Source organism: Manis pentadactyla, chromosome 12 (genome assembly GCF_030020395.1).
Source record: "Manis pentadactyla isolate mManPen7 chromosome 12, mManPen7.hap1, whole genome shotgun sequence".
NCBI lineage: Eukaryota > Metazoa > Chordata > Mammalia > Pholidota > Manidae > Manis > Manis pentadactyla.
The window spans coordinates 9,994,500-10,008,198 of NC_080030.1; the positions used below are offsets into that span (position 1 = coordinate 9,994,500).

General features: G+C 59.8%; 1 protein-coding gene across 11 annotated transcripts in view; it reads right to left on the reverse strand.

Moving 5' to 3' along the window:
- Nucleotides 1-532: 532 nt before the first annotated feature.
- CRTC1 (CREB regulated transcription coactivator 1) overlaps nucleotides 533-13,699 on the reverse strand; it is a 61,675-nt gene continuing 48,508 nt past the window's right edge. For 6 of the 11 annotated variants that reach the window (XM_036893032.2, XM_036893024.2, XM_057489942.1 and 3 more), the window contains 6 exons: nucleotides 10,185-10,318; nucleotides 8,170-8,481; nucleotides 6,047-6,151; nucleotides 2,912-2,998; nucleotides 2,140-2,320; nucleotides 533-927 (listed from right to left, as the gene is read on the reverse strand). In XM_036893032.2, the coding sequence (XP_036748927.2) occupies nucleotides 716-927; nucleotides 2,140-2,320; nucleotides 2,912-2,998; nucleotides 6,047-6,151; nucleotides 8,170-8,481; nucleotides 10,185-10,318 (1,031 nt within the window). In that variant the 3' untranslated portion in view covers nucleotides 533-715. The remainder of the gene's footprint in view (nucleotides 928-2,139; nucleotides 2,321-2,911; nucleotides 2,999-6,046; nucleotides 6,152-8,169; nucleotides 8,482-10,184; nucleotides 10,319-13,699) is intronic. The other 5 variants (XM_057489944.1, XM_036893058.2, XM_057489946.1 and 2 more) reach the window with 5 other exon arrangements.

Genomic DNA, 13,699 nt, shown 5'->3' on the forward strand with positions numbered 1-13,699 from the left:
GAGTTGTGAGCCCCCCAAAGGTGCCCCGGCCGGGGGTTTCAGGGTGAAGATGGTCCCAGGGGACAGGGCTGGGATGGCGAGGCGGGGGTGTGGGCCCCAGGAAGATTCAGCTGCTTGGCATGCTCAGTTCACACCTTTGCATCCCACCCCTGAGGGGCGGGCTCTAGCACTATATGTGTGCTCAGAAATATAAAAGACAGCAGTCAAAATAGTGTTTATTTTGCTTTGTGTCCGCCCCTCTCTCTGGCACCTTTTCCCCTCGGCAGGTGGGGCCGGCTCTCTACCTACCCATGGGCTGGGGATGGCAGGGAGGGGCCTGGGGAAGGAGGAAGGCAGTGAGAGCTGGACAACAGTCGGACAATGCCCCTCAGCCCACCACTGCCACATGGCGCTCCACCTCCCCCCACCCCAGACCAGCGGCTCTGCCCAACGGGCTCCGCATCCAACTGGACAGCTGGCAGCCCAGGGCAAGAGGGCAAGAGCGCGTGCACAGTGGGAGTCCTCGGGGGGCCATGCGTGGCCTCCCTCGGGAGGTGGACAGCCAGGGGTAGGTGGGCAGGGGCGCTTGGCGGCATTGCAAGCTCGGAATCACAAGCTCGGCCGTCGGCGATGGACGCAGTGTGGCCGTCCCAGGGCTCAGGGAGATGCCGTTGGAACCACTGACCGGTTGAGTAGCGGAGCCGGTGGCTGGGCGGCAGTGTACCTGGCGTGCCACTCACAGACGGTCCATCCGGAAGGTGTCCTCAGTGGCCGGGTCGGCCAGGACCATGTCAGGGTCGTTAAGCATGTGCAGTCCGTCCAGGGTCAGGGGGTCAATCTTAAGCTCATCCAGGGGGAACTGGTTGTCCGAGTCGAAGCTGACATCTCCGACCCCAGCCAGTGTGCTGGTCAGTTCTTTAGAGAGGCTGGGAGGGGACTCTCCTGTCACTGGGGGGAAGTGGGGGACAGGATGGGTAGAAGTCTCAGCTCAGCCCTGGCTCCCTGCCCCCACACCCTGCACCTGCATGGCATTTTTAGTTGAGGGTGCTACTGGTTCCAGGTGGGTAGAAACCAGGGGTGCTGCTCAGCACCCACTGTGCACAGGATGGCCCCACCCCAGAGAAAGCTCCAGCCCCAGATGCCAGTGGTGCTGAGGCTGGGAACCCAAGCTGAGGGCTGCAGCACCGATGTCAGTGTGACCTGGCAGGAGCAGGGGCATCTCCTGCTCTGCAAGGTGGCCTCCACACACGTCACTGAGAAGCAAGCTGGAGCATGTGTGCACCAGCGCACTGGGGGGCCCCCGCTGTGAGTTGGAGGGAACCCTGCATTACCCCACAGAGACCCAGCTCAAACCTGGGCTTCCACTTCTGTTTGCAGGGAGACCCTGGCCTCAGTCTTTCGATCTGGGGAACGGGTATGAAAGCCCCCATTTTTCCACGCTGTTGGGGCTCTCACAGGGACCCGATCTCTCACCTACAGCAGAGCACTGCCCAGGCCTGTGGGGGCAGAAAACCCTGGGTCTGCACTTGGGAGCCCAGGCCTCAGGCACTCTGGGCACGGACCCCTTCACCCTGGAGATGTCAGCTGGGAGTGCCTGGGGGGTGTCACCTTCAATCCCACAACAGCCCTGTTTTATGAGTAAACTGCTTCTTTCTTGGCTAAAATCCAGAACCCACTGGATGGGGGCAGGGTGGGGGAGACACGGACGGACACTGGGTCTGGGTCAATATTAGGTGGGGCAGACACTTCCTCACATATGCTGTGCACACCCTTGGCACGATGGGGACACTTGTCACTGAGCTGCTACTTCTGGGGCTGTGTGTGATGAGTCCCACCAGGCAGGGTCCACGGCTTCTCCAGCACACTCAGCTAACAGGGGTCAGGGGCCTGGGTGGCAGGTGTGGGATGCTGAGTGGCCCCCTCTGTCCCGTTCACAAAGTGCTGGATGCCTGGTCCAGGGTCCAGTGTGCATCCCACAGCCCAGCCATGAGTCAAAGTTGGAGGTGGTGTCTGGCCTCCCTGGGCCCATGCCAAAGGCAGGGACACCTCAGTGCTGTGAGAACTCACCCCGCAGAGTGGGGGCACCATTCCCCCTGAAACTGCCAGGTCCCTGGGGTGCACCATGGCAGAGCTCCCTGGACACCGCGCACAGGGCCTCACCTGTCAGGATGATGTTGGGGATGCTGCCGTGGCTGGCGTAGCCAAGCTGCTGCGTGTCCGGCAGGCTCCCGGGGCTGCCCGCGAGGCCCATCATGGCCGCCTGAGAGTAGCTGAGCGTCGAGCCCGGGCTGTACAGGCTGCTGGAGCTGATGGCGCCCTCCAGCATGCTGAACTGCTCCAGCTGGGAGGGAAGCACAGCGTGAAGGTGGCCCACTGAGCCCCTGGCTGCCGTTGGCTGTTCCACTCTGGCACTACTGGGACCACCTCTTCTGCAGGCGCCCAGTGCCCGTGCTCGGGAGTCCCTCTGCCTTGGGACCTCCCCTCCCCAAACCCTCCTGCCTGCTGGCACATGGCCCTGGAGTCTTGCTGGATGGATGGGTGGATGGATGGACGGATGGGTGGGTGGGTGGATGGTGGGTAGTGAGTGACCAGTCCAGGCTGTGGCCCATCCCTCCCATGCCTGCCTGCCCCTGACTTTAACTTCCACACAAAGCCAGCTCAACCTCCCATCAAAACCACATGCACGGCCCATGCCAAAATACTGCTGGGACAGCCACTGCCAATTCCTGCTGGTGTTCACTGCCCACCTTCCCCTGGCTCTGCTGGGGGCCTCATTCTGCCAGCCAGGTGCAGGCGCTGGGGGAGGCAAAGCCAAGCCGTCTACGCCAAGGCCTGCAGACAGGAGGGGGCCTAGAAGCAAAGCTCACACCCGAGTGGCGGGCGGGCTCCGGGCGAGCATCTGCAGTGGGCTGTGGCCCGGGTGCCCGCTCACCTGGTGGGACAGAGCATTGGCCTGCCTGGCTGCCATCTGCTGCTCATAGTATGCGTCCCCAAACACGCCGCCCAGGGTGGAGGAGTGCTGTAGACAGAAAAGAGGCCTGCTGTCGTCACGGTCCCCGAGATGGGGTGGGGCGTGGAGGCTACAGGAGGGACCTCCCACAGGCCACTCATGCCCACAGGGAGGCCCTGGGGCCCTCTCTGGAGATGCCCAGGCTGAAGGAGGAAGACAATGTGTATCTCAGGGCTCCCGGGAGAGCCCACACCCACCAGGATGGAGGGGAGCCCAGCCCACTCGGAGCCTGGGCAGATGGCTGCTACCCAGGATGGCTGCTTTCCACCACCTGCTCCTGGGGTGGGGGTCTCTGCACCCCATCCCCTCCAACATCAACCCCCATCTCCTCGAGCTCAGATGTGGGTGACCCCATTTCATCAGATGGAAGGGGAGCCACAGATAGCAGAGCCCCACCTGATGGACCCCAGAGGAAAGCATGTAGCCAGGGCTAAGGTGGGAGGCACCCTGGGCATTCAGGGTGGGACGTTGTTTGGCACCTCTTGTCAGGCCCCTGGGGAGACTCAGGACCAACGTGGGGAGGCTCAGGACCAATTGGGGCAGGAGAGACATACAGACCCAGATTCGGGCCAAGTGAGTACAGGACAGAAACACAGAAGCCCCTGCCCACCCACCTGCCTGCAGCTGCCTGCCTAGAAGGCTCCGGGGCCCATGGGTGAGTAGGCAGCCCCATTCCCACTGTTAAGGCCAGCCAGGAACGGGGCTGCCCCTGGAGAGAAGCAGGGGCTGGAGACCCTCATGTGCAGTGGAGGTGCCAGGAAGAGGAGCTTAGAGCCCCTGCATGTTCCCAGGAGGCCCCCAGGGGGATGGCTGGAGAGATCCCAGCATGACATGGAAGGGAAGACAGGGACAGCCAGTGCATGGCCGGGCCACACCTGAAATGCCAGGCCTTGGGAAACACATTCCCAGCCTGGACCCTGAGTCTGTCTTTCTCGGCAGGAGAGGGTGGCTCCCAAAAGTCCCTACACCGCGGCCATTCCCGGATGGACTGCCTAACACACATGTCCGGCATGCAACCAGCTACTAGTGTCCACAGACCGAAGGCCTTGGGCCTCCCCACTTTGAGCTCCCTGTCCTAGAAAGTTCCCCACATGGATCTGACAACTGCCAAAACTTGAGTCTTAGACCTCCATCCCAGGGAGGGGCTGGCCACGGCCCACAGTCTGCTCTGGGCAGTCAATGGGCTGAAAGCAGAAAGGACGACAGTCAGTGCGGTGAAAATGCCACCTCTGCTGTGATCACGGCCAGACTCAAGTTCAGAAGAGGGGGCTACGATGCTGCGGCGAGGTTCAGGCTATGCAGAGGTCCCAGACAGGCTGCTCTCGTGAGGCTGCACTGAGCGCCTGCCGGAGAGGTCTGCTCCGAATGGAAGGTGGGAGGCAGCACACAGGGCTGTCCCAGCTCCCTGAGGCCTGCAGGGCTGCCTGTGCCTCCGAGGGAGGCCGGGTGCTCCTCAGGGGCCCAGCTACAGTGGGAAGCCAGGTCTGGCGTCAGCCGGCATGGTCTGTCCTGGAGCAAGCCCCCTGGCCCTTTGAAGCCCCCACAGCTGCTTCAGCCGCCTGCCTCCCTTGCCAGCACACGAAGGATGGGCGGACAGACCAACACATGGACATAGGCTTGACGAGACAGCAACACGCTTCCTGCCTGGCCCAGACTGGCCCACTTTGGTTCAGGCAAATTTCTCCCGAGGAAATCTGCCTGACCCTTGAATTCCTGTCCTGCCTCTCATGCAAAAAGGGCTTCTCCACTTGGGCCAACTCCCTGTACCCCACCACATCCCACGACGCCACATGAGAAGACCGGGCACATTTCAGGGGCCACAAGGGCTCAGAGCCGCGTGGATGGACTGAGACCATGCAGATCCCAGGCCCATCCCCAGCTTACTGCCGCCTCCTCCACATGCCTACGGAGCATGAGGCTACACACTGATGGTCCCAGGAAGACCCCAGGCTGCCAGGGTGGGAAGAAGTGGCTTGGGGGGCCCCTCCTTTATCAGACAGCCATGATCTGCCCTGAGCAAGATGCCTACCAATCCCCACTCAGAGGGTGTACATCTGAGATGTGGGGAGACAAGGAGAGCGGAGCACATACCCCGGGACATCATGCCTGCTTGGCCCTGTCTGGTGCAACGGCTCCTCTCCCTGCCCTGGCTGGGAAGGAAAGTCCTATCATCCCCTTGGCTGAGAAGGAACCTTCAGGGCCTCGAGCACTACGGTGGCTCTTAGGAGTTTCTCAGCTTAGTGATATTTCGGGGACAGAGTGGCAGGGTCCTGGGGAGGAATTCAGAGTGAGAAGTTTCAGGTCCGGCTGTCATCTCCTCTGATGGGATGTTCTGGTTGGAATGTGGCCACGGGCTGAGCCAGGCTAAGCAGAATTCTGAGGAACTCGACCAAGCATGTGCATGCGTGTGTGTCGGAGACTGGGCTCTAATAGCGCCTGGTGTGGGGGGTCCCAAGTGCGATGGATGTGGTCGAGACCTGACTATCTCCTGAGATCTGGGGCAAGCCTGTCTCACCTGCGGGACAGGGACAAGGACGCCAGAGAGGCTGCTGGCCTCTCAGAAAAGCTTCCTGGGGGGACACATTTTCCTATGAGGCTGAGTGAGTAGTCGGGAGCCCCCCCCCCAGGCCAGATGTCACCTCAGCTGTGCCCCAAAGCAGTTGTTGGGGGGCACATCCACTTCTGGGAGCCTTGCAGATCCAGGCTTGGGCAGGCAGTGGGTGGACACAGGTAAGGACGTGAACTCAGGCCGCTCAGAATGTGCCCTGAGGCACACGCTGGGGTACGGCCAAAACTAAGGTCACTAGTGTGAGCGAGGGGCCCTCCGCTACCAGCTGGGGCTGTGAGACAGGTGCAGGAAGGACATGGCGGCTCCTGGGAGGGCCTGCTGGGACAGCGCCTCTCCTTCCCCCGCCCACCCCAGCCCCACCCAGGGGGATGGAGGAAATGGGATGGAGTGAGGCATGAGGCCCAGATGGCAGGCAGCCAGGCAGGGGCACACAAGGGCACGAAGCAGGGCTGGAGTGCAGGGTGCAGGGGAGGGGTAGTGTCCCTTACTTGTGGGGAACTCCCAGGGGAGAAGCCTTGATTGGAGACGGGCGAGGTGGGAGACTGGTTGGCCGGGGAGCCGGCGCTGGTGCGGTACTGCTGCAGAGCTGGCGCCTGTGACGGCAGACACATCCGGTGCATGGTGGGGCCACGGGCCCGCTTCCTGCTCCTTGCTGAGCACCCTGCACCCACACGCGCGGAACCCCGACCCCACAGGTTAGTAGAAGAGCTGGGGCGCCTGTAGGATGTGTGGGACCCTGAGCCCTGCCTGAACCCAAGGCCTCCTGACGACCTGCCCCCAAACCCAGTTCCTGGGTGGTGGGTGGCTAAGGTGGGAGAATCCAGCCTCACAGAGCCACCTGGAGGTCCGCCTTAATTTGACAGGCTTCAGAGCACCGGCATGAACACACCCCCATGTCACACCCACGCACACGTAAGCAGGGTAAACCCAGGGCTGGGCAGGTGGGCAACTGTCTTCTGCAGCCAACTCTGGGCAGGTCTTCTGGCTCTCTGAGCCCTGAATCTGGGCACCGGCACGTCCTGCCCATCTTGAGGGCTGGTGGGGCTGAGTGAAGGCCAGCTGGGACACTGCAGCGCTCCCAGCACCAGGCGGTCATAAGCCTGGCCTTGCTTGGGGTTATGACTTCCACGAAGGACAGATGGCCTTGGCTTCCCACCAGGCCCCTCGGGGCAGGATGGGCTGGGCAGGGACCTGGATTTAGAACCTGCTCTGGTCCCAGCCTGGCCAAGGCCTGCTGTGTGCCTCCAGGCAAGATGCCTATCCTCTCTGAGCCTATTGTTCTCTGAGACCCGGCAGCCAGGGTCCAGGAAGTGCTCATTAGCAAGGGTGAGTTTCAGAGGTGCCAGCTTGGTCACTCAGCAACAACGAGCTCGGGCGTTCTCAAAGCGGGAAAGAGGAGAACGTCCAGAGGGATATTCCTGCTCGGGCGAGTCCGCCGACCCTCTCAAAGGTGGCCGCCGGAGCCTGTGCTCCAAGGGGCTGGCAGTCCTTGGGGCGGTGGGGGTTACCAGGCAACAGATGTCCTGGCCTGAGAGCCTGGGAAGGAGCTGTCTATGCGCCTGGCTCAGACACCCATGCCTCCCATGTCCACCCAGCTCCACGGCTGGGCACCGCCACTGGAGGGTATCAGGAAGCTGAGCGTCCCACCATCACCGCCACCCCCACACCTACTATATTTCTGCCAAAGGAAATACTTTCTGTCTGGGGGACCCCTGGACCTGCCCTCCAAAGGGTCAGAGCAGCTATGACATTTGGGTATCGACCTGCCTACCCCTTCCAGCTCAGGGAGGGCTCCTTTGCAGAGAATGTGATGTTCTGATGATGTTTATTCTGGAGCTGGCAGCCAAGGGCCAAAGTGAAGAGGGCTTGCCAAGCTGGGCCCCAAACATGGGTCCCTAAGCCTTTGGACATGGCCAATGGTAGCTGTGATCACCTTCTTGCGATCAGGGTAACCAGAGTGAAAGTCTGAACAAACAGGAAGGTTTGGGGAAAGGTCAAAACCTAGCGCTTATTCCTCTGAGCCCAGCCCAAGGCTAAGGGTCGCATGGTCTGAGTCCTGGGGCCGGGGCCCCGGCAGGGCCTCCTGTAGTCTGAGCTGCAGCCCCGGCCAGGACAGTGGGCCGCACAAACCACACGGCCAGCTTCGCCTCTCCTCCCCCCCCCAGGCTCACCACTCACCCTTTGGCTCCCAGAAGTCCATTCCCCAAGCCCTCAGAGCTCTGTGCTCTCCCTGCCTCCAAAGAAGTCCCTTTCAGGTGGGAGGGGCTGAGAAGGGGGCATCAAGGGCCAGAGGGGAGGCCTTAGCAGCAGATGAGGGGTGGCTCATCTTGGGTGAAGCTTGGGGCAAGTAAGCCCTGCTTGTGCCTCAGTCTTCCCATCTGTACATGGGGTGACCACCTCAGCTTGGGATTCTAGGCAGAAAACACCCACTGAGCTTTAGGCCTGACCCCTGGCCAAGGCGACCTGCCAGTGGAGCCTTGAGGTGGCAGCAGATGCAGCTGGAGGCCCAGCTGTCCTGGGTCTTGGGTGCCTGAAGGGGAACTCCCACAGCCCCCAGACTCCTCCTGTGTGACCCCCATCCAGGCCCCATGGGACCCTGCCCTGGACTTACCGAGGCAATGTCGATCCCCATCGGTGGCTGGCCCGGGTTCTCTGGGGGGGACTGGGGGAGAGAGGACGGTACCGTGACTGCAAGCGGGGGCAGCTGGGGCCCCCGTGTCAGGCTGGCGCTTGGCATCAGGGGGCCACCCGGGGGGAGGCCAACGGGCACCTGCGGGGACGGTGGGGGTGGCTGCTGCTGGGACGCGGGCGGTGGTGGTGGTGGGGGCTGGGGCTGCGGTGGTGGTGGCTGCTGGGAGCCCGTCTGGGTGAAGAAGGTATAGGGCAGCTGCTGGTCCAGAGACAAGGCGTCCATGGCCACAGCCTGCAGGGAGAGGAGAGCATCAGGCGGAAGGCATGCTCGGCATTGGGGGCCAGCCATGAGCACCCGAGGGCCCCCCATGGCCTGGTATGCTAGACAGCAATGTGATGGATGAACACAGGGTCGTCCAGCTCTTGGATGGAGGAAACACCAGCCTCGAGAGGGCAGCCTCTCCCAGGGCCCCGGAGAGTTAGGCTGCAACTGGACTCAACAAGACTTTCTCGTGCTTTTCCACACACCAAGAGGTAGGCACTGCCCTCCGCACTCCCTGAGGCTCAGGAGGCCCTTGGCCTCTCTGGGCTGGACGTTCCCCATGGGCTGGCAGAAGGCACTACACTCTGGGCAGCCACAGCCTAGCCCCTCTGGGTCCTGGGGATGAGAAAGGGATCCCCCCACTACCACCCCACAGCCTGCCTCCCCCTGGGGAGACTGGAAAGGGTACAAGTGATGACAGCAGTGATGTGGCCACTTGGTGATGACCAGCTTGGGCCCTCTCGGAGTTGGAAAGAGGAAAAGTTTTTCCCAGTCAGTGAGATGTTTTCAACATTCATGAGCCTGTACAGGCAGCCCCTGGGGCAGGCAGGGGCTCCTGCCTTTTGGAAGAAGCTGGATATGCACAGGAGCTACGGGATGTCAACACTTGGCAGAATGCCTGGCCCCTAATAAGCAGTGGGTAGCTCTTGAACAAAAGAGTCTCCAGAAAGAGAGGCAGGCCTAAGGGACAGGGGAGAAGGGGTAGGGGCCACGGGCAGGAAGGCTGAAGGCACAGCCACCAGGAGCCACCTGCAGCTCTGTCTGGATCCCGATGCGAACAAGGCAGCTGTCTGAGCAGGCGGAGGCATGGAGGGGAACCAGGCCCAGGCTGGGCACGGTAAGGAATGGAGCAATGCCTGTTAATTTTGTTGTAAGTGGGTAATGTCATTAAGGTTCTATTAACGAACTAGCAACAAAAACATTACCTATTAGGGGTTATAGACAAAAATGGACAAATTCCTAGAAACACACAAACTGCCAAAACTGATCTGAGAAGACACAGAAAATCTAAGTAGACCTGTATCAAGTAGGGAGATTGGATCAGTAATCAAACACCTTCCAGCAAAGATAAGCTAAGGCCTGGTAGCTTCACTGGTAAAGTCTTCCAAACCTTTAAAGAATTAATTATTAAATTAGAATTAAATTAACCAAAGTTCTCAAACTCTTCCAAAACACAGACGAGGAAGGGAACACCACCTAACTCATCATATGAGCCTATGTTGATTAAGTAAAAAAGAGAAGGCTCAAATTGCCAAAATCAGAAATGAAAGCAGGAAACATCACAACTGACTTCACAGAAACAAAAAAGATTATCAGAGAATGCTATGGACAATTGCGCGCTGGCATGCTGGATGACCTAGATGGAGAGGACTGATCCACCGACACATACAAACTACCCAGGAAGCAGATGAAGAAAAATTATGATAAACTGAAAAAACTCTGAACATTTTGTTTTGAAAAATTTCAACTAGATCCAAGGCAAGAGAAAGTAACATTATGAAGAATGCCCACTTGAACAGACAGGAGACTCCAGGCCACTCATTAATGCATTTCCTGTGTTTGAAAATTTGACAGAAAGCCAAAAGTGTTGGGAATATTTTTTGGGATTCTGAGGCCCCCCTGGAAGGATCAAGAAGCCTCCCAGCCTCCCATGCCCCACTACACGCTCGCACCTGAGAGATGGGTGACAGCTGAGAAAGGGTGGGTGACACCTGCTGGGCCTGCTGCAGTCTGGCCTCCGTGCTCAGGGAGAGTGGGCTGACACCAGCCGGGCAGTGCTGTGGTGAGGACCCCGGCGTGCTCATCCCTGGAAGGGAGACAGAGCTAGAGGGAGGGTGGGCATGACTCTGGCCTCCTGAGGCCCACTCACACATCTGTGGTCACTGTTGGCTATAGTCCAATTGCTCAGACAGAAGCCAGGGGGTGTGTCCTGACTGCCAAACTGAGGCTCCCCTTCCAAAACCCCAATATGCTGAACTCGGGGTCCCTGACTGCGTGGGCTCTCTCCTTCCCGCCTCCAATGCTGATCCCTGCCCTGGGACTTTTGCTGGAACTCCAAGGGGACGGCTAAAGCGTGTGTGTGCGTGTGTGTGTGTGTGTGTGACGGCTGAAGGTGTGCGTGGTGTGTGTGTGTGTGTGTGTGTGTGACGGCTGAAGGTGTGCGTGGTGTGTGTGTGTGTGTGTGTGTTGGACTCCAAGAAGGGGACGGCTAAAGGTGTGTGTGTGTGTGTGTGTGTGTGTGTGTGTGTGTGTGTGTTGGACTCCAAGAAGGGGACGGCTAAAGGTATGTGTGTGTGTGGTGGGGAGCAGGGGCCAGAATCCTGTGGCAGCAAGGGAAGGGTCAGCTGGGGATTCAGGAGCTGAGGGGAGAGGCAGCACATGAGCCCTGGGTCCAGCCACACTGGCACTTCCTGGTTTGGGGAGATAATCAGTCCCTTTTTTTTTTTTTTGCCTAACCTGGCTCAGTCCTGCCTGATTCTGTGGTTTCATCGACAGCCTCCTGCTCTCATCCTCCCTTGATGAACATGTCTGTTCCCATAACTGTTCCTTCAGCCAGATTTCCTCTCAGCCCCAGACCTGCATTTCTGGCAGCCCCTGCCTGCCAGCTCATATCCTTCTGCCCAGACCTTGTGCACTTCCCACACTGGAGGGTCAGCCCTGCTGGGCTGCCCAAGCTACAACCTTAGGTACCCTTATCTTCTTCCAACAGCCTTATCCCTGATGGAGCTCCTGCCAGAAGGGCTCCGCATTGCCCCTTCTCTCCCCCAGCAAGCCTCTTCTGGGTGCATCTGTTATGGAGCTGAGCAAGGTCAAGTTCAATGTAGCAGCAGTGAGAGCCTGCCAGGTGATCCTGGAGGCATCAGGCCCCAGCATGCCTGGGGGGAATCCTGGGGGCCTGGCCTGATTCCCCGGACTTGGTCTCTTCATCCTTGACATGGAGATAACAGTCACTCTCGAGTTCACCGCGAGGTCCTGATTAGGTCGTAGGCAAGCTCTAAGAGAGTCTGGCCCCCCAGTCAAGGCTGGTGAAGGGGCCTGACTCAGCTGGGGGAACCGGGCCCCCTGCCAAGGGCACCAGATCAACCTGGTTCCAGCAGGTGAGACAGCAGGTTCGCAGCCCAACAGGAATGCACCCAGAGAGCACTGAGGGGAGATGAGGGGCACCCTTCTCTTTGCCAGGCAGCTGTTTGCTGGGGCTGTGTCATCCACGCAAGGCAAGCCTGGTCACACCTGTGCTTCCCCTCAAACACCCTGGCAGCTCAGCTGGGCCCAGCACTGCAGGGGGACCTGGCACTATCGACTGCTCCCTAGGCTGAGTCCTGGGATCCAATTTCTGCACAGACCGTGGGTCCCAGACTCAGACTGCTACAAACATAGCAACGTCAAGGGGGGCACTACCAACTGGCCTGGGCAGGAGTCTAGGAGATGCCCAGTCTGAGCACACACTTGGGAGTCGGCATGCTGGGCTGCTGCCCTGCCTGCTCTTGAGCATCCACCACCTCATGTGTCCAGAGGGCTGAGGAAAAGTCAACATCCAGGGAGCAGGTGTCAGTGCCTGGTGAGCATCAGAAGCAGTTGCCACATGGAAAGGGACACTGGCTGATGGGGGCGGGGCTGTGGCAAATGAGCGTTCTGGACCATTTCATGACACAGGACCTCGACCCACTGCTCCTGGGACAGCTGATTCTTTTAAGAGATGCCAGAAAAGCCACATTTTTACACACACACTCCTGATTTTTAAATGTTGACTCAAAGCATCACATACACAATTGTGGGCCAGATAAAATACAATGGCGGGCTGGAATTGGCCCTTAGGCTGGATTTGCCAGCCTCTAACATCTGCCCTGAATATAAGGGGTTTTTTAATCCTCTGCTGGGCTGCAGGGTGAGCTCCTGGCCTCACACAGGGAGGCTACTACCCCTCAATGCCGTGCCCTTGAATTCCTTTTGGCAACCTGGATGCCCTTTGGGAAAAGGCCAGTTGGAAGGGAGTCCAGGGAGGGCAGGGAGAGCTGCCAGGGCGCGGAAGACCAGGTGGCAGGGGCCTGGCCCGATGCATGCAAGCCTTGTGTGCAGGACCGGCTGGCCAAAGCTGTGCCAGGAAGGAGGACCCAGGCCTGCCCTCCTCCGGGTTTTGGAAAAGAGCCAGGAAAACGACCTCAGCAAATGTGGAAGGAGATCACAGAGGCCGCTCTCTCCCTGGCGGGGACACCTCCCTCTCCCTCAGCTTGGGGCTCACGTTCCGACTGGCGGGTGGGCTGGGGGGCTGATCTCCATGAGTGTCAAGGGCCAGCGGCTCGGCTTGATTTAAAATGTGCCCAGAAAACAAAGCCCTCCCAGACGAGCTGCTGGAGTGGCAGGTCTGCAAACAACCACACACGTCAGACCTCACCAGGCCGACACTCTGAGCCAGGAGGACCGGCGTCTGGGCTCCCCGCTCAGGGTCCGCGCTCATCCCGTCCGTGCTTTCACATGTGTGGTGCTTTCCTGCACTTGTTTAGACTTGGAGTGGGCTGGAGGTGCACAGCTCCCAAGCGGGCGCTGGGGGGCTGCCAAGGACCCTCTGAGTGGTGCTCTGGAGGCCACAGTGAGACGTGGGGAGAAAACCAGGGACAGGATTGGCATCTGCACGAGGGGCGGCAGAGCTGCCCTTCTGATTTCTGGCTTTGCCCAGGCCAGTACAGGTACTTCCCACCCAGCCATGTCTTGGGGGCCTGTGGGTCTCTGGCTCCCCTGAACCTGCCTGTCTTGTCTTCTGGGGCACCCCTGGGAAGCACAGCCAGGGCCCTCTGGCCAGTGGCTGAGCCTTGGGGGGGCACAGTGCCAAACATGTGGAAGCAAGAACACGGCCTGATGCCATTAGGCCAGGTCTTGCCTCTTCTGCACTATTCTGGCTTCTGTTCCCTTACCCAAAAACCCAGGAACATTCTTCAACATGCCTCACTGGACCCCATCCCCGTCGGCACCAAAGCCAGGGATGACCCGGGCCCCCTCACACTCCTCCTTTCTCTGTGAGAACCCAGCTCCCAGGCTGGCCGGTTGCACTTGGAGATTTCTCTACAGTGTCCGATGGGTCCAGCCCTGGTCCAGACGCTGCCGCCCCTCCTGACAACCTGTCCCCCTGGGTGGCCAGGAGGGCTGTGGCAGATGTGAACTGCAGTATGTGATTCTGTCTCAGAAAACCCCA